Genomic DNA, 24,820 nt, shown 5'->3' with positions numbered 1-24,820 from the left:
TTCTATATGACCCTTTGTAATTTTAACTGTTGGGGAGCGGAAATGATATAGGAATATTTTTGTCTTAGTGCCTCCCCCCCCCCGCCCCAGATACAAACCTATAAATTTCAATCTTCCTGGTCTTTTGTCTAGACATCTTGGCAGCACTCGCCTCCCCTGCAACAACAATACTGTTGACCTCAGTAACCACACCGGTGTATATACTGCCAAGGCCTTCTGCATATTTTGGAGAGGAAATGAAGTAGGTCTTTCCCGTTAGAGGTGCGTAACAGAAGCTGGCCTCCGCATAATTACCTTTCCTTGATCGGATCCCCCCTGAGTTATTGCCAATGCAAAGGAGAAGTGTAGTGGTCTCCATGCCATACCGAAGGCTGAGGGAAAGTTGATTGGATTTTTTCATGGTTTCTAAGGCTCCGTCAATCATATCTATACACTGGGAATTACTCAGAAGCACTGTGTTCCTTTTCCGAGCTTCCACTAGGAACGAAGGACTTACAAGTACCAGCCTTACTTGCTTCAGGAGCTCAATGAGATGATCTGCACGCAACTTCTGACTGTGGTTAACCCATCTAAGGACTAAGTCCAAGATGCTTTCTTCTCTGGATACATTCAGATCATCGGATCTGATCAGGCTTAGCAGTTGCTGAGCTTCTATCTCTAGTATTTCTTCATGCTGGCTCACCTCAGTAAAGTGCTGATACAAATATTTCCTGGCTCGTTCAGATAGTTCTTCTGCCCCAATTTGCTTTGCAAAATAATAGATCCCTACAGAGTTGGAAGCTTCAATGTGATCCATCATGTAGGTTTGACATTGAGTAAACACATCTTCCATCTGCATAAAAAAGGCAGCAATGGCCACATTTTGTACATTACAATTTGTGAGATGCAATTCAGAAGTGTACATGTAGTGCAGAAGGACAGATATACTTTCAGCTGCTATGTCATGTAGCACAACCTCTCTCTGTGTGCATTCCATCAACCCACAAGTAAACATTGCTTTGAAATAGGGGCTAAAAGCAGCCAGGATCAATTTGTGGCAAGGGAATTTTTTTTCTTCAGCCACTAACACCACATCAATCATTTCAGTTAAATCTTTCATATATTTTATTTGATCTAGTAAATTCAAACTATGCTGCTGCTTCCTTTTACCTCCAGCCTTGAAATCCATGGTGGAATATATTTTAAAGTATTTTCTGGTGCTTATTGGAGTTTTAAAATAGCTATTTGTACATCTGAGAGCTGTCGGAATGAAATTCCTTCATCATTTTATTCCTAGAAAGGAGAAAGAAAAACAGTTGTGGTCTACAGGCAGTAAATGTTTTGCGCAAATGCATCAGAAATATATACTAATGTAGTTATACTATAACAGAAAATCCACCCAGTGGTTGGAACACTGCCCCAGAGATATGGAATTAGGTTGTTTGGGACTTTGTATACCAAATTCGGTGATCCCACAGATTTATGAAGCTCATTCCTTCTTGGCAATTTGGGAAGCCATCCAAACAACAGTGCCCTACCATGTTTTTAATCAGAATGAATGTTTAATGCCTACCATTAATGGCTACTGTAATGTATTGGGTTTTTATCTTACTAAAGAGCATCATGTGGGGTTAACTGCTGGAAGGTTGTTTAAGCAGGGAAGCTGGCTAACGGCTCCCAGCTCCTCAGACAACCCGTCTCCAGTGCTGCCATTGGCTGCTTCTAGGGCGGCAATAGGTTGCTTTAAACCTATTGGCCGCCACCTATAGGCCAAGGTATAAATAGCTGCATTCACAGCCCTGTTTCTCAATTCAGTTCCTGTAAGCAAATAAAGAATGATTCTTGCTGAACTCACTTGCCTCGTCTCGTCAATCAAGCGACGAACACAGTATATAATAGCTACCATTTTTAAATTAACTGTATTGTCTTCCTTTGTTTTTTAATTTAACATTTTTATTCTATTATATGCCACCCAGTGTTTGTGGCTTGGAATGGGTTACAAAAGCTGTGGAATGAATGAATGACTTTATTTTCCAACTGAACAATAATTATGAAGAATATAGTGTATTTTCCACTACAAAGCTTAATACCAAAGAATATTTTGATACTGCAGCAGGTTTATATTTAATATTTCTGCCTAATTTCTAATGGTACTATAATATCTACAATGACATACACAATATCCATTTTATATATATGCTAATAATTCATACAATGTTGAATACATTGTAATGTTTAAATAATATTAAAAGGTTAATAAAAGAAACTTTGCAATCTTTATCCACCAAAATTCTTACATACAATCCAATGTAATTAAATGATGCTGTAACTTTCTTTAAACAGTCCAATAAGAATCTTTTGAGAATCCAATCACCAATTCTATGCTGTACACATAGATGAACACCAATGCTGTTATCTGAGTAATCCATCTGTTAAAATCCCACATTAAGCTTTTCACAAGAACATATTTCCTCTAGTTAACAATGTTTTCAACATTAAAAGAGGAGCATTACTAGATTCCATTCCCCCTCATCAAAGCCTGGATATGATTCTCAAACAACTCTTGATGCATAGAAGACTCCCACTGAGATAACATTGTAATAACATTTTGAATTACTATAGATATTCTGATCTGAAGAAGCCAGCATGGCATATGGGTTTAGATGCCGAACTAAGAGCAGGAAAGCCTGACTTCTAGTCTTCCCTTTTGCATGAAAGCTCACTGTGCTCTCCATCTGCAACAAGCCAGCGGGAAAACAAAAACCCTCATTGCATCATGCATTGATAGCTTTGCGGTGAGGATGAGGTAAGCACAATGCAAAAACAAGCAGATACTGCAAGCAAGTGGGATAAACGCTAAGAACAAAAGCAGCAGACAACCTGGTTTGACGGAGCTGCCTAGGTAGAGATGCGACTCTAACAGTTCACAGGGAACACAAAGTGGGGGGCAGGAAAGAACACCATCTCTCCTTGTTAGATCCTAATAGTTTATCAGAAAGGCTGAATTGGGGATAAGTAAAACATACTATTTTATTCCTGGACATATAGGTTGCCATGGGAGACCAAACACTTGCAAAGATGTGAGCTCAACTTCCTGCAGAAAGGCAGGCTTGTACAGTGTTAAGAACAGTAAGATTGCAATATTCCTTCTGCGCCTCATCCTAAAATACTCCTGGCAACTTGCACCCTGCCTTGAGCATATATCACTTGCAGTGGTTTAGTGATCTATTCACTTCAATGACCCGGTCTAAACATTAGAGACAGATCTTTCTTCTGCCACAACGCTGGATGTTTTACAAGGTCACACCATAAAGCTAGCCTCCAGTTAATCTGTTCTGAAATTCTAGTCTCATTAGGCATGCTGGCCACAAATTGTAAGACACAGATTATTTGTTAAAGCGGAGCGCCACCCATGTTAAAGGCTTTTTCATTACAACTTTGGCATATATTGAGAGACAGCTATTGCTGCCATCTTAAAAGGATGGATACATGACTCCATTGCTTCCTGTACTCACAATCCTTGGGGGAAATGTCTTCAGCGAGGCTGTCGTCCTGCCAGCGAGGGACCCACAAATTTCCTCTTAGCTTTCCCTCTCTGATCCCCAATCAGCAAGCAAAAAGGGCAGGCTCAAGAAAATGATTCGATGGCTGGGTGAGATGATGATTATACTACATTTTAATTCTATATTTTTATATAACTCAAGGCTAATCCTCCTGCCTTCTTTTTATCCCACGACAACAACCCTGTGAGGTAGGTTGGGATGAGAGAGAGAGGAATCGGCCCAAAGTCATCCAGCTGCCTAAAAGAAGTCTTACCAGCTCCTGATATCTAGGTCAGCACCTTCACCACTACACCAAACTGGCTCTCCAGTGGATTGGTTCTTGTTGTTACGATTTTAACAAACATATAATCAAAAAGGCCTAGCAGAAGAGGAAAGTCTTAATTACTTCCCTGACAGTGGGAAGAGGGAGTGCTAAGAGCCGTTCTCAAAGGAGCCTGTTCCACGGCTTGGAGCCCTTCACTTGTGCTGGCAACAAATAGGCCTTTGAAAAGGTTTAAGTGGGCCTTTCTTGTTGATCTTGAAGCCTGGGGAGGTTAAAGTTGAGATAGGCCGTCTTGGGTAATCGGCTTTGAAGCTATGATGAGATTTAAAAGTTTAAAACAGTGTAGCACAAAGAGAATATGATCCCCGGATTATGCAGTGTGTAGCAGCCTCTTTGCTGCATTTTTATACCAGCTGAAGCTTCTGCACTGTCTTCAGGGATCACTGTGTGAGGAATGCAATTCAGGTAGTCTAATAATAATATCACTAAAGTATAGATGACTGTTTTGAAATACTGCAACTCTAAGATTTGATGTGATATTCTATTTATAGGATAGATTAATTTACAAAGACAGTAGTTCTATGGACAGAACAGTAGTACAGTTCTAAAAAAAGGGGGACATTTGCTTTTGTGATTTGGTAAAATGGGTGAAATCCATGACTAATATCATATCAGAATTAAAATCTCATATCTGATATTGGTGAACAGTATTACAAAGTTAGGACTATAAAGAGGTTTATTCTGTAACATCATCTAATCAGCAATAACTGGAAACGTGTAGGCTTAGTATATGCAAGGTTTTTGTTTTACAATATTGTAAGTACATTGTTTTTATGAATTATTTGATTTAAACAAATGAAACTGAATTATTAGGAAATTTCATTGTTTTATTTTCAAAAGAAATTTATCATCTTCTTATATTTCTGTTTATGTTTCTACTTTTAATCATGTATTTTGCATAGCTGTCATTCAATTTTCAAATCTGTCTGTGAATATTCTTTCTAATAATACCCATCTGGGAATACCATTGGAAATATTAGTTACCATTTGTCTTTTTTGAAATGCTAAGTTTATTAGAAATAGCTGTCTTTAACTTTGGAAAGTGAATTACCTTTAATTAAGATAGACAATTTCAATATAGAAAGAATATTTGAGTTCCATTATCTTTTCATTTTCTTGAATTATAGATTGGTTTGTAGAGATACAATATTTGCAGCTGTTAAGTTTTCGGTTCGGTGAGGCATTGAACGAGGCAGAGTGGTGAAACAGCAACATGTTTATTCAGTAACAACAGAAGTAGCACTAACTGCTGCTAAACTACTATTTATACGGATTGCCACTAGGCGGCAACCAATAGAATTAAAGCATTAATTCCCGTGCAAAAACACAGTTAACAGTCCTGGAGACAAGCAGTCTGGGTTTCAAACAATGCAGCCGTTAAGCAATCACTCAACTGAATACAGCAATTAAGGCCAATATATTACACCCCTTCCCCCTAGATCACAGGTCTGCAACCCACAGCTCCGGAGCCGCATGCGGCTCTTTCAGCCATCTCCTGCGGCTCCCAGTCCTCTGCCATGTGCAGTCCAAAAAAAAAAGTGGGACTAAAAAATTTCAACCAATCAATTCAAATAGAGCCTTGGCGGAGCAGTGGGCTAATGCCTCCTTAAGTAACACCAGCTGTCTGCAATTATTGCAGGTTCGCATCCCACCAGGCTCAAGGTTGACTCAGCCTTCCATCCTTCCGAGGTAGGTAAAATGAGGACCCAGATTGCTGGGGGCAATAAGCTGATTTTGTAATAATGCCACTTGGGGGGGGGCGAAAGCCCTAATAAGCAGGCATATACATAGAATGAAGGCTATTGCTAAGCACATTTGATTTGTGCTTAGATTGTAAGCCGCCCTGAGTCTTCGGAGAAGGGCGGGATATAAATGGGATTAAAAAAAATATGCAGGGTAGGTGCATATTTCGCCTTGGCTCCACTCTTCAGTCAAACCCTGTTCTGCGCATGTGTGCATGTACACGCATGCGCACACATTTTTTTGTGGCTCCCAGTTTTTCCTTTTGTGAGGGAACTGGTTCCGAGTGGCTCTTTCAATTTTTCAGGTTGCTAACCCCTGCCCTAGATAGTTCATAATCTCAAATGCTTGACATAGTCCTGTAAATACTTAGGCGGCCTTCGCATCCATTGGGAATGTCTCAAAGCTGCTGGAGGTTCCCGGTCTACCAGCTCGCCTGCCAGGCTGGGTAAACCAGGACTTTGAGACCCGCTTGATTCGGGTCGACCCGAGTCCCTTTGGCTGGCCTGTACCAGTAGACCCAAGCCAAAGTCCATTTGGGGGGCAGGTTCTGCAGGGCTGGAAAACGAAGCCGTTTGCCGGTTCTGCTCAGTGGGTGCCACTAGGCGGCAACCAATAGAATTAAAGCATTAATTCCCAGGCAAAAACACAGTTAACAGTCCTGGAGACAAGCAGTCTGGGTTTCAAACAACTCAGCCGTTAAGCAATCATTCAACTGATTACAGCAGTTAAGGCCAATACATTACAGCAGCAATTCATTTTTTCATGGTCAGACAGCAGCGGAGACTGCTTAGAGTTCCAAATTATTAAGAGGTATAATATGAGTGGATATAACTGCAGGCATCATGTCTGGGGGCTTCTCCTATGGAATAGCCTTCTCTGCAGAAAAAAAAGAACCCTACTTTTCTGGAAAGCATTTGGGGATTCACTATGGAATTATTGTCATTGTTATGTTTATTTACTGCATTATTATCTATTTTACCCGTGCTATCAATATATCTCAAGTCCATTAGTAGATGACTTGCATAAATGAAAGGAATTTCTATTTGAAAAAAATGATAAAACAACTTTCTGTTAAATTTAAATTGATAAGGAAGCAAGCCACTGATTTTTATAAGTTTTATTAATTTTTTAAAATTACAATCTTTAAAGCTAGTAAAGAACATGTTGTCTGGGTGCACATATTTAACATTAACTTCTTCAATATAAATCTGTTCAGTACTGCACAATCCAGTATTTTTTTCCTTCATCTTCCTTTCTTCCCCATATTTTTCCCCTTTTCCCCTCATTAAACAATTACAATGTTTAATACTATTGATGTATACAAAATTAGATATAGACATCTTCATCATATTTTACTAATATTATTGAAGTAACAATAATATCAATTCATAAGTCAATATCCTGTTTTTTGTGCTCTTATTAAAGTTTGTTCCCATCAAAATTTAAAGTATCTTTGTCAGTTATGATTTTCTCAATGTTTTTTTTTTATTGAAAAGTTTTATAAAATACAATTTTCCTTTAAAAAAACCCCCCTTCCCCCTCCCTCCTCCCCTCCCTACCTCCCCCCTATCTCCCCCCCTCCCCCTCCCCCTCCTCCCTCCCCTACCTCCCCCCCTCCACTTCCCCTCCTCCCCCCTCCCCCCCCCCCGACTTCCCAGAGCAAAATACAAGGTATATATCTAAAAGGCAATCATAAACAATCATATACTAACAATTATAAACTCTAAAATCCATCACTCTCTAGCTTGTATATAGTAAACCAATCCTTAATAATACTAAATATATATAAAAAACTAAAATAAAAGAAAACTAGCATCATTCCCATCTATGTTCTTCCACAATTCACTATTACCTTAACATATTCTCATTTGCACATTAATAAATAGTTCTTACACAAATTAACCCACATTAACCCACAAAACTTTCTTCCTCTTCCTCTGTAGTAAGTTGTCCATTAATTCCAAATTAAAAAAAAAAAAATCTATTACCATACATAGCATCCCAAAACTTTTTTTTTTTTTTTTTTTAAAAACACAACTACCACTTAACTATAAATATTTTGTGGAAGTTCCATAGATTTCTACTGGTCTTATTTTTTTTCCTTTTTTGAGCGTTTTAAGGCAGCACGCGTCACCCTCTGTTCTCTAAGATCATCCAAAAGAGTTGCAGCTTGAACTCCTCCTGTACCCTTCTCGTCTATCTGTGCATCTTCATCCTCTTGATGTTCTCCTTCTCCAGATCCCTCTGCAGCTTCCAGAAGTGTTGATGGGGTTACTTTCAAGACATTATTATAAAAATCATGCGCTTGCTTCACATTACTCAAACAGTACCTTTTGCCATCATACATGAAGCTCAACCCAGCTGGGATCTCCCATCTGAACCTTATATCTCTTTGCTTGAGCTCTTGCACAAGAAATATAAAATCCTTCCTTCTCTTTAAAATCTTTGGAGGAATTTCTTTTAGAACCAAAACTTGTTGACCAGCAATCACAACTTTGGTATCGTAGGCAGCTTGTATAACTTCATCTCTAATTTCCCTTTTTACAAAATAAACCACCACATCTCTAGGCAACTTTCTCTGTTTAGCAATCCACGAATTCACACGAAACACTTTGTCCATACCTTGTTTTAATTCAGATGCTGGATGGTTCAATACTCCCTCAAAAGCCTCAGAAACCAGCTGCTTTAAATCTTCCTTAATATTCTCTTTTAGGCCTCTAATTCTCACAGCAAACTGCATCTGGTAAAATTGGGCCAAGCTCTGTTCACTGTCGATTTTGTCTTTTAAATCTTCAATTTCCAATACTTTTGCTTCTAATAAAGCATTCTTTTGAATCAAATCTTGCACTTGATCATCCAGCACCTCCACACATTTAGCAACTTTTTGCACTGAGGACAAAATGTCTACCTTCATTTCTCTAAGTTTCTGTTCCATCCTTTCTTCCATTCTCTGCTCCAATTTCTCCAATTTCTCCTCCATCTGTAGAAATTTAACACCCATTGACTCCAAAATTAACTGGGTATGTTTTTCAAGATCCTTCGATGTCAATACATCAGGAGAATGCAACGCCTGCAGCAATGATTGTTGTTGCACCGGAGAATTTCCAGCACTCCGAAAAGTTCTAGGGGGAGGTTTAGCCGCCATCTTTTACTTACAATTGTGACGCACTTTCACTTTAAGTTTTAAGCAAAGTCCATCAAGCTTGAGAGTAAAATAAAATCTTCTTCATCTCTTCATCTTTCCCTCTTGTACTGCTCTGCCTGCTCTTTCCCTTTCATAGTCTCTCCTTCAAGCAGGGATGGTCGCAGACGCCTGGCTCTGCTCCATGAAGTCCGGAGCAGAGACGCTAGCCAGCTGGGAGCAGCCCAGGCTACGGGGGAGTTCAATCCTTCAGCCGCCCAAGCTCCAAGCTCAGGCGGCCCCGGAGAACTCAACCCCCACCTGGGGGCTCACCCCCTCCTCTTCTCCCGAGGAGGGGGCTTCAGATTCGCCCGAACAGCTGATCGGCGCTGTTTCGGGCGAAAAAACACCAGCTGAGCCGCGGGCAGCCCGGGAAGGCTCCCTCCGTCGCCGCGGAGCCACCGGAAGTCAAAATGTTAATTACATTTATACAGGTAAAAAAAATATTCATACCAATCCTCTTATTTTCAAATTTCCCATATCAAAAAAAGAAAAAAAATGCTATTTTAATTTTAAATCATACCTTCCATTATAAAAATATAGTTATATCTAAGGGTCATCCGTTTTTTTAACCATATCCAAACAAGTATATTAAACAGATAGTGCCCCCTCTGATAGATTAATAATAATAATAATAATAATAATAATAATAATAATAATAATAATAATAATAATAATAATAATAATAATAATAATAATAATAATAAGTTGGAAGGGACCTTGGAGGTCATCTAGTCCAACCCACTGCTCAGGCAGGAAACCCTATACCATTTCAGACAAGTGGCTGGCCAATCTCTTCTTTAAAACTTCCAGTGTTGGAGCATTCACCACTTCTGGAGGCAGATTGTTCCACTGATTAATTGTTCTAACTGTCAGGAAGTTTCTCCTTAGTTCTAGGTTGCTTCTCTCCTTGACTAGTTTCCATCCGTTGCTTCTTGTCCTGCTTTCAGGTGCTTTGGAGAATAGCTTGACTCCCTCTTCTTTGTGGCAGCCCCTGAGATATTGGAACACTACTATCATGTCACCCCTCACCCTTCTCTTCGTTAAACTACACATACCCAATTCCAGCAACTGTTCCCTACATGTTTTAGCCTCCAGTCCCCCAATCATCTTTGTTGCTCTTCTCTGTACTCTTTCTAGAGTCTCGACATCTTTTTTACATCATGGTGACCAAAACTGGATGCAGTATTCCAGGTGTGGCCTTACCAAGGCATTGTAAAGTGGTATTAGTACTTCACGCAAATCTTGATTCTATCCCTCTGTTAATGCAGCCTACCACTGTGTTGGCTTTTTTGGCAGCTGCAGCACACTGCTGGCTCATATTGAAGTGATTGTCCACTAGGACTCCGAGATCTCTCACACAGTGGCTACTATTGAGCAAGGTACCACCTATACTATACCTGTGCATTTGATTTTTCCTGCCTAAATGTAGAACCTTACTTTTTTCACAATTGAATTTCATTTTGTTAGATAGTGCCCAGTGTTCGAGTCTGTCCAGATCCTCCTGTATCTTAAGGCTATCTTCTGGAGTATTGGCTATTCCTGCCAGCTTGGTGTCGTCTGCAAATTTGATGAGTTCCCCATCTATCCCCTCATCCAAATCACTGATGAAGATGTTGAACAGCACTGGGCCCAGAACAGAGCCCTGGGGCACCCCACTACACACTTCCTTCCATGTAGATGCAGTTCCATTGAGTACGCTGAGTATGGCCTGTCAGACAGCTACGAATCCATATGGTGGTGATGCTATCTAACCCACTACTTATCAAGTAGTATGTTGTGATCTACTTTATCAAATGCCTTACTGAAATCCAAGTAAATTATATCTACAGCATTCCTCTGGTCCACTAGTTTTGTCACTTGGTCAAAGAATGCAATAAGATTTGTCTGGCATGATCTGTTTTTGACAAGCCCATGTTGGCTTTTAGTGATAACTTTGTTCGCATCAAGGTGTTCGCTGATTTGTTGTTTGATTATCTTTTCCAGAATCTTCCAAGGTATTGAGGTCAGGCTGATAGGTCTGTAGTTCCCTGGATCTATTTTTTCCCCTTTTTTGAATATGGGAACTACATCAGCTCTCTTCCAGTCCTCTGGTAGTTCCCCAGTGCGCCAGGATCTTTGAAAAATATAGTTCAGTGGTTCTGAGATCACGTCTGCCAGTTCTTTGAGAACCTTGGGGTGTAATCCATCTGGTCCTGGTGATTTGAACTCGTCTAGGCTGGACAGGTGCTCACTTACCATTTTCTTACCTATCTTAACTTGCGTTTCTATTCTGTTATTTATGGCACTGGTTTTGGTAGGTTGGACTGTTTTTTCCCTTTGTGTAAAGACAGATGCAAAAAACGAGTTAACTAGTTCTGCTTTCTCCCTGTTGCTTGTCACCTTCTTGCCACTTTCTCCCACTAATGGACCAATCATTTCCTTAACTTTTTTCTTGTTTCTTATATGTTGAAAGAAGTTTTTTTTTGTTATTTTTGACTTTGGTCGCAAGTCTTAGTTCATTTTGAGCCTTAGCTTCTCTCACTTCATCTTTGCAGGCACGGGCTGTTTGCTGATATTCTGCCTTAGTTATGTGCCCCTCTTTCCACTTCTTATACTTGTCCTTTTTATCTTTCAGTTTATCAGAGAGTTCTTTATGCAGCCATGCTGGTTTCTTTTGAAAACTGTTATTTTTCTTCTTTGTTGGTATTGTGCTAGACTGGGCCTTTATTATCTCACTTTTTAAAATTTCCCAAGCTTCTTGAGTTGTTTTCCCCTTTAGGATTCTCATCCATGGAATTCTTCCCAAGGTCTCTCTAAGTTTATTGAAATTAACTCTTTTAAAGTCCAAGACTCTAGTTTGGCTGTATTCTATTGCTTGTGCTTCCATGTTGAATTCCAATATTTCATGACCACTTCCCCCCAAGGTTCCTGTGGCTTTGACACTTTCTATCATTTCATCTCTGTTAGTGAGAATTAAACCCAATATGGCTAATCCCCTAGTTCCCTTCTGTACTTTTTGGGAGAGAAAGTTGTCTGCTAGGTTTGTCAGGAATCTGTTAGATCTTCCACTTGCTACAGAATTTGTCTCCCAGTTGATATCAGATCAAGTTCTCTGTTTTTTAAGTAAAACTCGGTTTCTTTCTTTGCCAAGCAGCTTTCCAGACCAGATCCCACGGGAGAAGGGCGGTATATAAGTTCAATAAATAATAATAATAATAATAAATAATAATAATAATAATAATAATAATAATAATAATAATAATAATAATAATAATAAATAAATCGCCGAAGAATTTTCTTTCTATTTTTATGCAAGCTGCTTGGCATGAGAAAGACAATTTAGGTAGAGTATTTTTGGGGGGGAACTTCACCCATCCACATTCCCTAGACATTTCCCCTGCCCGTTCTTTGTTCCATTTTCTAGAATCTTCTTCCTTGTCATCAGGTGTATTTTGGAGAAAGAAGTAAAGGGTCTTTTGTATTTTCATTGTTATAGGTAGGTCTTGAAGTATTTTATTTGTGTATGGCAGTCCATATTTCCCTTCTCCTATATCCTCCATCTCTAGATCTATTTCTTCTGCTTCACCCTCTGATTTCTATTTTATTTGTTCATACTTTGAAGTCATTTTCTGGGAGTTGTAGCCTCAATTTGGTGATTTGGTCCTTTATATCAGGGCTTTTCAATCTTTTCAATTTTACCACTTTTAGGATATGGCGACATCCGAGTACCACCAGTCGCCTAGCAAGGTGTCAAAAACTTGATGACCAAAAAAAAAAAAAGGAAAAAAGTGATGAAGTACAGGTAGTCCTTGACTTACAACAGTTTGCTTAGTGGCTGTTCGAAGTTACAATGGCACTGAAAAAAGTGCCCCCCAAGGCAGAGCTGAGCAAGACACCTGCCTGCCTGCCCGCCCGGCGGCGCTCTGTCTCCTGTCCGAGGTTTTCATTACTGTGAGGATTTCTGTTGAGGATTGGCAGCGAGGGTGGGGGGGTTGGTTTTTATTCCCCCCATCTGCTGGGTGGTTGCAGCAGGTTTTGGTCACTTCACATTTTTATTTTATTTTATTTTAATTCCATTTATATCCCGCCCTTCTCCGAAGACTCAGGGCGGCTTACAAGCTTAGCAGTAGCCTTCATTCTATGTATATGCCTGCTTATTAGGGCTTTCACACACACCCCAAGCAGCATTATTACAAAGTCAGCTTAATTGCCCCCAACAATCTGGGTCCTCATTTTACCTACCTCGGAAGGATGGAAGGCTGAGTCAACCTTGAGCCTGGTGGGACGCGAACCTGCACTAATTGCAGGCAGCTGGTGTTACTTAAGGAGGCATTAGCCCACTGCTCCACCAAGGCTGTTAAAATACCAAAAAAGAATATTACAAGTAATCCTCAATTTATAACCACAATTAAGCCTGAAATTTCTGTTGTTAAGCAAGACATTTGTTAAGTGAGTTTTGCCCCATTTTACAACCTTTCTTGCCACCAAGGCTCTTTATGACCCTGGGACACAGTGACTGTCATAAATATGAATCAGTTGACAAGCATCTGAATGTAAATCACATGACCCTGGGGATACTGCAACATTCCAGCTGATTGGCGCTTCTTCTGGGTTTAGCAGAAGCACCAGGATCAGCGCCAAGCTCCAGTTGGAGTCTGGCGCTGAACCTGGTGCTTCCACTGAGCCCTGACAGCCCCGAAAAAGCGCTGATCCTGCAGCTCCAGCCATCTCTCGTTCAGGCTTGTGCAGTGCTGCCACCAGTTCAGCTCATTCCCCTCTGCCACTACCACTTTTCTAGGATGGTCGTGTACCACCTGCCAGGTACCAATGTACCACAGGTGGTACCTGTACCACTGGTTGAAAAGCCCTGCTTTAGCCTCATTATTCTTTCTTTTTTATGTCCTCTGTGTGCAATAATTTTTGCTGAATTTGCTGTAGCATAGAGAATATTTCCTTCTGAAAGGTATTTGTTTTTTCTTGAGGCATCATTCCTAGAAATCCTCTATATCACCAGTCTCAGTAAGAATGGAACAAAATTTCCTCTCGTTTTCTGGTCTTTATGTATAGCCTTTATAATCCAGACCTAATAGCATTATTTTATAGTAATTTTTTATCTCAAGTATCCTGAAAATTATCAGTCAGGCAAGGTTGTAATCCACAATGTTCCAAGTGTTCAAAATGTTCAACCTCCCTGCAGCCAGACATACTCAAAAGTCAATTTTTTCTTTCTCTCCACTAGCTCTTGAGATTAAAAGTCCAGGCTCAGTAGGTATTTAAAGTCCAAGAACGTAGATATGCCAAAATATATTCCTTTGTTGCCAGCTGTTCTCCCTTAAGCTGAAATTCACCAAGCAGCCAAGGTTCTAGTTATAGTGCTGCACTCAAAACCACCACTAGATGTTATTCAAAGTCTATTTTCCACTCTTAAAACAAAGGGTTGATTTCTTATATTTCTTATATTTCACCTCAATAATTTTTTCCCAAAGAGAAAATCTTAACAATTTATCTCAGTACTCAGATTTATCAAAATTGTAGCTTTGTATTACTTTCATTTCAGTATTGTACATTTCTGTTCCCCATTAAAAATTTAAAACACCGCTTCCATTCACATCTGGAGTTTTTAAGCTTCTTGGGAGCCTTTCCAAGGAAATTCAGTTGTAAAATAGTAAAGAAAGGATCAATATCCTCACCCAGTCCAAACATGCTATTTATGGTGTGCTAATTAATGCATTTGTTCTTTGGTTGTCAGCAGCTAATGGCCAGCCGTCTTTCCCCTGCTGATTTAGAGGGCTTTCCTTGAACTGAATGGAGAGACCTCCATCTCTCTGTGATCGACAAGGCACCACTTCTTCTTCATCGCCTCTTTGGGGTGAATTTAGGCTCTTTTCAGGACCTCTAGCAGGGCGAAATCAGGCATGGAAGGCAGAGCTCTGCCTTCCTGCGTCCCATCTCACCACGACGCAAAACCAGAAATCTGCCAGCCACTGACTTCTAATGAGTGTCTTAATTTTATTTTTTATTTCTATGCTTCTTCTATTAATAGCACAATAAGTTTGGGCTAATCTATTTTTTTGTAAGAATGGTGTGGTTGATGAGTCACAAGATAATTTCCAATCCACTTTTAAGTTCAAGGGTGTTTCTCATCCTTGCAGACCACTGACACAAGGAATAGAAGAACACATGAGCTTTTAAATCTGAATCTTGCAAGCAAAAGCTTATAATATCCACTTCTTTTTTATAGCCAGCACTTTCAATCCACCTTTGCTCAGTCCAGGATACCCAATAGCAGAATAAATCAATCCTCATTCACTTTAAAGTTCCCAATCGCTTAAATTCATTGAGCTCCTGAAATAATGAGTAGCCTTTCCTCTTCCATTTGTAAAAAAAGAAGTTTAAAAGTTTTAAACATTATCCCCCACCCACCCAAACAGATTAACCAGATGTTCGTCTACAAGTCTTTGGTGGTTTGCAAAAGCCTTCCTCTTGAGAGGCTACAACATAGCTGTTGCAAGGAAAGATAGAAACTATTGCCAAATTCAGAGGAGTTCTAATCCTTACTTTCAGTACAATGTCAAACAAAAGGTCTTGAAAAGCACACCAACTCCCACCATATGCATATATACAATAAAAACATTCTTTGCAACATTTTACTGCATGTTGGCACCTTCAAGGACATGGAAACAGATGTGTGATAGAATCGTGGTAGGGTGTGTTTTTTTTCTTTGGAGCATACTTTGGTTGTGAAAGGATTGTTTCTTAATGGGAGAAGTTGTGGAAGATTGAGAAAGGAATGGCAAATGTAGCAGTGGGTAAGTCAGTAATCTTATAAATGGCAATTCAGCCTAGGTAGGCAGAAATCTGGGGAAAGCATATTATAGTAAAGAAGCTCTGCCTTCGTTAACTTAGTATAAAAAAGAGTGGGAAATTCCTATTGCCCTTTCCCAAATTCTGAATTTAGCATTAAGAATACCTGAACTGAAATCTGGGAAATTCTTGCTTCCTTAGTCTTGCCCACATTTTTGAGGGGTCTGTCTTGAATTGCTTCTATCCATATCCTTTTCTACTAAGATTTCATACCCTTCCCACCACAGTTTCAGTTTTATTGGCTGCTCTTCCTTGTGGAGTGAGTGACTGCATTAGTGGCTGAGATTCGGTATAAACTTCAGTAGTTTTAAAAAGCAGTATTGCAGGCTAATTCTGCCAACTGCCAGCAGTTCGATTCTCACCGGCTCAAGGTTGACTCCATCTTTCCGAGGTCAGTAAAAGGAGGACCCAGATTATTGGGGGCAATATGCTGACTCTGTAAACCACTTAGAGAGGGCTGTAAAACACTGAATCGGTATATAAGTCTAAGTGCTATTGCTATTTTCTTCAAGAGGCTGTTTGGTTCTGAAAGGCTGACCTAGTATTTACATCTGATGCCCTACCTTCAAATCCTTTCCAAGTCTTGATGGCATATTGTATGCTCTGTTTCTGTATGTACTTTGTGTATTAGCAATGTGTGTCTGTGAGCAGAAGCTTTATTTTAAAATACACGTTCTTAGGCTGCTCTTTATAATAATCCAAATTGTGCTAGCATTAACCCAGATGTCTTATTTCTTCACAATTGTAATAAACAAAGGACAGAAAAGGACACTTGGCTTTGTGCAGACTAGCTGTATACATTTCTTCTAAATTTGTTTTGGATTTTCTTTGATAAATTAATAATTTATTCACATGTGAATATAGTACAGTGCCAGAATGCATAATAAAAATCCTTCTCTCCGTCTAATGAAATATTTAATAAAATTAACAATAGATTATGAAGCTGTGTCAGTTGTATTTAACCTGCAGTTCTGCTCCAATTCTATAATTTGTCTAATTGCTAAATTTTAAATAGCCTATTAAATCTGTAGTAGGTTTCTGTAAATAATAGAAATAGCATTAAACTCTGAATACACAGGAAAAAAGTACAGACTACAAGCTTCTTTTCATTGCATCTGTTGGTTGCCTTTTTTAATCTTGACAATGTTAATTTTGTTTCCCTTCAGTAATTCTGGCTTAAATTTAGTAATTATTGGTGTAGTTAACACAGCATGTTTTCATATTCTTTAACAAAATTCTAGCAATTGTGCACTAAGAGCATCCAGTATATCTGTTGTGCCTAAATGCTAGGAAATACTCAAACCATGTGGAGAAATACAAAAATAATTGTTTATAATTACAATTCCGTGTGGGCCTATTTAACAGACTTACCCTTATTTACTCAACACTTTAATTCCTGAGTAAAGAAAAGTTTCAAAAGGTGATCACGTCACCCCGGGACACTGCAACCATCCTAAACACGAACCAAATGTAAGCCACAGGACCATGGGGATGCTGCAACAGTCATAAGCGTGAAATACTCTTTTCAGTGATGTTGTAACTTAGAACACTCACTAAGCAAACTCTTTTAAGTCAGTGACTATGATAACAGAAGTACATCTGGGGTTCGAGAACACTAACCAAGAAATTTGTTTTTGATTCTGTGATGTACTGAGATGTGTTTAAATCACGTGACCAAGGGGATGCTGCAATGGTCGTAAGTGTGAAAAACGGTCATGTCACTTTTTTTTCAGTGCCATTATAACCTTGAACAGTCACTAAGTGATCTGTTCTAAGTCGAGAACTACCTGTATAAGATATTCAAGCAGTTCATTTCCATATGAGAAGTTCACAGATTCTAGTACTTCTCCCTGTATAAGAGATTATTATTATTATTATTATTATTATTATTATTATTATTATTATTATTATTATTATTATTATTATTATTAATTTTATTTGTATACCGCCCTTCTCCCGAAGGACTCAGGGCGGTGAACAGGGCAGTATATGTTAAAAGACAAAATACAAAAATTAAAAGAGATTAAACAAAATGCCCACAATTCTTACAATAAGTTAAAACACATTAAAATAAGTTAAAACACATTAATAAAACCCAACCCCATCCCATCAGGCCAGGCCAGCTTGTTCGAAGAGGTAAGTCTTTAGATCGCGCCGGAAGGAGCGGAGGTCGGGCGCCATCCGGAGCTCAACCAGAAGATGGTTCCATAAATCCGGCTCGCCCACAGAGAACGGCCTCCTCCTGGGGGCCACCAGTCGACATTCTCTGACCGGTGGCACCCTGAGGAGGCCCTCTCTGTGGGAGCGAACTGGGTGGAGGGAAGTTGATGCCGGCCGCAGGTGCTCCCTAAGGTATTCCGGACCCATGCCGTGTAGGGCTTTGTAGGTCATTACCAACATTGCAGTTTTGTGATATGAGGTTTATTTACACATTTACACAGGCTGTTTACATTCCCACACATCAACATCAGTTTTCTAGAAGAAACCACAACATCACAGTTTTTTTTTATTTTTGCAAGATGACAGTTAGATTCTGCCTTTTGTTCCTACTCATTCCCAGCACTAATTCCTGCCATTTGCACATCTTGCTTGCTTCTTCCTCTTGGCTGTTGGGAGGAAAAAGATGGGTTGTCTTCCATCCTCAGTTTATTTTCTTAGGGCATCATCCCTCTTTTTAAAGTACATCAGCATAATTTAATTTTAAACTTTTTCTCAGGTCTCTGGAGGTTTTGCCTCAGGCGCATTGATAGCTGTAGTTAATGAACGATTTATAGAATTACCAGGGATCCTATGATGTCATTATGAACCACCCACACATCTCCTAACAGCTGGATGCATATTGGTCTGTAGGGAATCCTGTGCAATCACACGTGTGTTGGCTTTAGATCATCCCACTCTGCATTTATTGACATTGTGGTGAAAGAGAAACAACAGAGCATAGAACTGTATGTGATTAAATAAAAACAAAGAAGAGGAAATTGGAGTAAAACCAATACTTTCCCCTTAATCATAAAAAGTTCATCCATCAAACAGCAATATTTTTCCTTTGTCAGATTATATCAGTCTTGTTGTATGGCTCTGGAAAAGCGCTATTGTTATGGAACACACTAATATATAATTATAAAAGATGCTGTTCTCTTTCTTTTGCTTCACTGTAGAAAGGAAAAACAATCACTCTGCATTTCTAATCCTACATAATACTATCCTACATAAGTTGAGTTGCAACAGCAATGGGGAACTGGAAGCATTTGTAGCCCCCCTTGTTGTCATTAAACAAGGACCATGGGTTGTTAAGCAAGCACCTTCTTGAAACTTCCTCCTAGCTTCCAATATTCAAAGTCAGTGGGAATCACATGTTGCAAAACTCAGGCAGCTTGTAAGCAGGCTGGCAGTCACAGAAGTGGCTGCTACCGGATGAGAGAAGGAGTGAGGGGACACATGGGTGGTCATGAAGACGTGAGCACAAATAAGCTTGGAGCTTGGGGTGGCTGCTGCCATAGGGGAGAGAGTGCACAAGTGGCTAGGGAGGTGCCTTGTGAGTGTAGCAGGGCTTAGGATGGGTGCCCAAGAGTGCTTGTGTGGCTGGAAAGGTGTGGTATGAGCATGAGGTATGCAAGTGGCTGGAGAGGCATGGAGCAAATTGTGAGAGGGTGTGCAAGAGTGTGTGGGTAGCTGGCAAGGTGCAAGGCAAAGGAGCTGGGGAAAGGTGCATGGGTGGGGGAGACTTATCTGAGGAACTTGAGAAATTCCCTGCTGGCTTCCCCATTGACTTTATTTGTGAGAAGCTGACAGGGTAGATCATAAATCACGGTCATGTGACCAGGGGATGTTGCAAATATCATAAGCATGAGCTGATTGCCAAATCTCCAGATCAAAAATAATATAATAAAGGCGGGATATAAAATATGACCACAAGCTGCTGGAATAGCTGGAACTTCAAGAACTGGTTGTACTCCCTGCTCATTCAGAGCCCTTGTAACTTCAAACAGTTGCTGAGTACGTGGTTGTTAATCAAGAATAACTTGAATGGCATAGAATTATGGAGATGAGAAACTGGAACAGTACTGAAAAAATATTTATTATCCTATATTTTCTTTAAAATCAGGAAGGTACTTAAATATTATTTAGAATAATTATAAAGTTTTGCAGCGGCCAAACCCTAAAATATTTACCGTATTGCTATTCTGAATTTGTATTCCTTCTGGGTTTAAGGGAAGCATCATTATGGTTACTGCATGGTAGATGGCAGGCTTTGCATGCAGAAGACATGCATACTGCATCAAGCACCCTTTTTATTAAATTTACTTGCTGCCTATCAGGGAACTGTGATCTTCAATTAAAGGTTTCCAATTGTCTGGTCAGAGACACACTGTTGAGCTCTCTAGTCATTTTTTTAGAAATCTCTAAGGTGAGTGCAGCCAGGATGAAACCATCAACTGGAAGAGAAACCAAGCATAATGGGATGCAGCTATTATATATTGGCCACACAGACTCCCTCCCTTCTAAATATCATTATCTCTTACTACAAACTCACCTTCGGTTCTTTGTAGTTAGTTAGGTTACTGTGATAAATATTGTAAAGAAGGGTTGAGGAGAGAAATAATAGAGTTTTTCTCATGTATATCTGGCACCTATAAATCCTAGGGATCATTGTTCTTAATTATAATGACACTTTGGTTATCTTATCATAGTAAAAATAACAGTATTTTATCTTATCAGCTCTCCCCCTCTCTCTACATTAAACCTAGTAATTCTTCAATGAATAAAGTACACTGGAAAGCATAAATCTTTCTGTCTTGGCAACGAGGCATTCTAATTTAAACTGTATCTTTGTACCCTCTCTTTCTTGAAAAGAAAGACCTGGGCCATTGAAAAGTATCTTGTTCTGCTTTAACACTGGCTGTAATGTAGCTACAGTGTGGACTATAGGTAGATAGATAGATATAAGGAGGCAATTTTATGTAAATACCCATAACCTTTCCCTGGCTGATCATCTCAGAAATACAAAAATACATTTTGATTAAAAAATAATGCCGAGTTTTCTCTGTTGCATAGGAAAGTACTAGCTCTCAGCATCCTAGGCAGCAATATATTTAGGCCCCACAAATAGAAAGTTTTCTGAGTGATTATTTGCTTTCTGGTAAATTATGTTTACCAGTATTGTCAGTTAAATCACTTTTTGAGAAGTCCAGCCTCCCAGTATAGATAAATTATGAATGACCCTTACCTGTTCATCTGTGCTTTGGATCACCTTTCCCTACTTTTACCACATTACTTTCTACATTTACTTGGGAGTAAACCCAAACACAACAGATTTCCAATGTCATAGCATTAAAACATGATTAAACTCCTTAAGGTTTTACTCTTTTAATCATAGTACAGCTGATTAGTTGTGAAATGTTAAGTCTTTTTGAAGACTTGATGATCTGGTTTTCATTCAAATCAAAGATCTGACACACCAAAGTAAATTTATTGACAGGGATCAAAGTCCAAAGGACAGGTATAGATTTTTACTGCTCTTTTTCTGGTGCTGCTGTCCCAATTAAAAAAAAAGGTTAATCCATTCAGTTGATTTTTTTTTCATGAACCTATAAAGATGTTGGGTCACAATTCTGACAGTCTAATCATCTGTCAAAATATTTGGAAGTGAAAACAAACAAGCCAAACAAGCTCAGTAAAACCACGTGCCAATAGAAAGGGGCAATCAGACATCTAAAAGCAGAGAAATTCACTACGTAGATGCTACAGCTCAAATCTGTAATGGCAACAAGTCCAAAATGGGGCCTCAGGATGCAGCAAATCAGTAACTGGAAAAAACAATGACAAAGCATGCCTAGAAAGTGCATGAATGTGATCACCAGTTGAGCTGCCCATGAGGGACCTTTACCTCAAAGAATCTGGGTTTACAAAGTACGTAGGTCTGCTAAATGGTTTGCCAATCATAAAAGCTTTACACTGCCCTTCTTTAGCTTGATTGATATTATGTTAGCAAGTATTTGACATATTAAAAATAATGTTACCAATATTTTGAAATAGATTGATGGGTGTTGGCATTTTCTGATAAGCCTTCATGGGAAATATCAGAAAATACACTATCTTCGGTAAATAAACCAGTTTGATGTTTGATTTTCAGTTCCACTCCTTATAGGAGAAAGAAAGTTGTAGCATGCTTTTTGTATAAATGTCAATTTATCATGATATAAAAGTTGTATGGCCTTTCCAGAGAGACTTGAGATTGATGGTGGGTTGACCCCTTCCTCAGGCTCAGCCTTGTCATCTCCTACACTTTCTCTTACAAATTGTGGCAAGAAAGGTCATAAAATGGGGCAAAACTTAATAACTGTCTTGCTTCTCTAATTGTCTTGGGTTCAGTTGTAGTAGTAAGTTGCGAATTATCTGTGTATGTTTTGGCAATGGTGAAGGTGTGTTTCAGAACCCACTGACTATTTTTTCCAGTACTACTATGTAATACTGGAAAAATTAGTCAGTGACTTCTGAAATACACTGCCTTCAACTCATTATTGTATTAAATGTTATTCTTTTATCGTTGATTTCTGACAATGTGTACTGTTACAGTATTTATTTATTCATTCATTCATTCTTATTTTTCACATTTATGAACTGCCCATCTCTCTCAACGATGGAGATTTGTATACTACAGGACCTCCATAACTGAGCGGTTCACAAGTAGAATAAAATTAAAATGAATAAAACAATATAATAATAAATAAGAAGAAGGAATAAAAGAAAAGAAGCCAGATATGAGCAAAAAGAAACCCACATCATCTAAAAAGGATTTCAGTTTTGGGCAAGGCCCTTCAAATACCAGCAGGGCAGGGGCCACCCAGATTTGGGGAGAAATCTTGGGCTCAATTGTGGTTGTAAGTCAAGTACTACCTGTAATCAGACCCTATGCCATGTAGGGCTTTATAGGTAACCAACATTTAGAATCACCGCGGAAGCAAACTGACAATCCAGAAAACTCACAAAGCAACGTGTTACATGGGCATACCAAAGCATGCCCATCACTGTCCACACAGCTACATTCTGGATCAGTTGAAGCTTCTAGGTCAGACATGTCAAACACAAGGCCCGGGGGCCGGATCCGGCCCACGAAGTGGTTTCATGTGGCCCGCGAAGCCATCCTGGAAACAGTGAGGGAACGGCCCCCACTACCTTGGCCCTGGCCCAGAGACCCTCCTTATGCCAGAGATCCTCAGATCTGTCCCACTCCTGCCAATGCCCCCATAGGCACCCTTGATGCGAACGATGTAGAGCTGGCCACGCCCACCCAGTAGGCCATACGCACTCTGGCCACGCCCACCCAGTAGGCCACGCCCACCCTGGCCATACCCACCCGGCCCCCTGAGGGCAACCGCAATGCTGATGCGGCCCTCAATGAAATTGAGTTTGACCCCCCTGTTCTAGGTGATCTTCAAGTGCAGCTCCATGTACAGAGCATTGCAAGGCCGAGCTGTGAAATGGTTAGAGCATGAATGACTTTCTGAAAGCCCTCCCAATTGAGGAAGGGGCACAATTGATATACCAGATAGTGCTGGACAAAAGCTTCCTGATCACAGTTGCCATTTATTCATCAAGCAAGAGCTATGAGTGCAGGAAGACCTCTAAATTGTACACCACTCTTAAATGGGGAAGTGCTACCCCATCCAAGGTTAGACAAAACATCCCCAGTTCTGGATGGCCCAAATACTCACAACCACTTGGTAGAAGTTTATCAAAGAGAGATCCAACCTAGCATTTCCTGTCAGTGAGGATAATTCATCAGTGGAATGGCTTGTCTCCAGAAGTTGTGGGTGCACCATAAGTGGAGGTTTTAAAGAAGAGATTGGACAGCTATTTGCCCACAATGGTATAGTAGGGTCTCCTGCTTGAGCAGTGGGTTGGAGCAGAAGACCTCTAAGGTCCCTTCCAACTCTGTTATTCTGTATTCATGGGAGGACTGAATTGAAGACAGTTTTTTTCTATCCAAATCCGCAAAACCTCTAGGCACTGACATAAAACCTTGAAATGATCCAGGGTTGAACTCATAAAGAGCATTATTAAGGTACCAATGATACCCTAACCCCAATCTTAACCCAAACTGGCTGATGACCTTACCCAATTCATAACAACGCTGAAAAGGAGGGGGGAAAGAATATAATCCTATATCACCTCACAAAACAGGGGGGGGGAAATAATCATCCCACCCCAATCAATACCAGCTGAAACTAATCTTGGGAAAAAAGAAACCCATTTTGTGGTTATTTGTGGTGCCCATTTTGTATGTTACTCTAATTGTTTTAGCAGTATTAAATAATCTTCATACAATCTATACTCTCAGCAATTTAGCAATTAATGCTATGTCATATTTACATTGTAATCTTTACATTGCAGGGTTATGGTTCCAATTATAGTCATAACTTCATGGTCATGACTGATTTTTTTTTCTCAGAGCATAACTTGTGAAAGTAATGCCCATTTCCTAACCTTCCAATTTACTACTTTGTTTGAAACCTTTTTCTATAGGGAACAAGTTCTCCTTAGTTTAATATTTCTTCAGCCTCTTAGAGGCACAGATTATAGGCAACTGGACACTATAGGCAATGCTAATGTGCATTTATGTACAATGAAATAATTTTGTGCTAAGAATCCCATATGTAAAGGCACACTGCAAGCCAACAGCAATCTTATTCCTGAAAATGATGCAAAATCTTATCTCTAAGTATTCCTAAGGCCTAATGCCTCCTACTCCCAACTTATATAACAATATCACACAGTCACCCAACTCAATGTTCAGCTTCACAGCCATCCGTGAATCCTGAGCTGCCTCCTGATCATTTGATTATTATTTTTTAAAAAGGCATATTTACCTGTTTCTTCCTCTCTTCTTTTTTTGTGGTTTATGAATCTTAGGGAAATGAGACAGGAGAACAGCAGTGCAAACGGAGGTTAAAACCAAATGCAAAGCAGTATTTTCTATGCCAGAGTCTCATGTGGATCTGGTGAAAGCCAGGAGTTATAAATAGGTCTGCCTCAATATTATTTAACTTGGCTCTGTGTGAGACTTGTAATATAGTGTCATGTGTCAGGGGCACACTGGAGCTCAGTGAGACCTTCACTGACGGCTGGCATTTCTGATTTTCTTGCCTGGGTTGACATGCATTTATCAAAATAGCTTTGGGGAAA

The 24,820-nt window shown here is 39.6% G+C and overlaps 1 protein-coding gene across 1 annotated transcript in view; it reads right to left on the bottom strand.

The window, feature by feature from the left end:
* Nucleotides 1-24,619, bottom strand: part of KBTBD12 (kelch repeat and BTB domain containing 12) — an 83,237-nt gene extending 58,618 nt beyond the window's left edge. The window contains exons 1-2 of the mRNA XM_083354323.1: nucleotides 24,505-24,619; nucleotides 99-1,272 (exon numbers count right to left, since the gene is read on the bottom strand). Coding sequence (XP_083210449.1) covers nucleotides 99-1,168 — 1,070 coding nt within the window. The 5' untranslated portion in view covers nucleotides 1,169-1,272; nucleotides 24,505-24,619. The remainder of the gene's footprint in view (nucleotides 1-98; nucleotides 1,273-24,504) is intronic.
* Nucleotides 24,620-24,820: the final 201 nt, after the last annotated feature.

This window comes from Vipera ursinii (genome assembly GCF_947247035.1).
Source record: "Vipera ursinii genome assembly, chromosome: 2".
NCBI classification, from domain to species: Eukaryota; Metazoa; Chordata; class Lepidosauria; order Squamata; family Viperidae; genus Vipera; species Vipera ursinii.
This window is presented reverse-complemented; position numbering and strand designations above follow the sequence as displayed.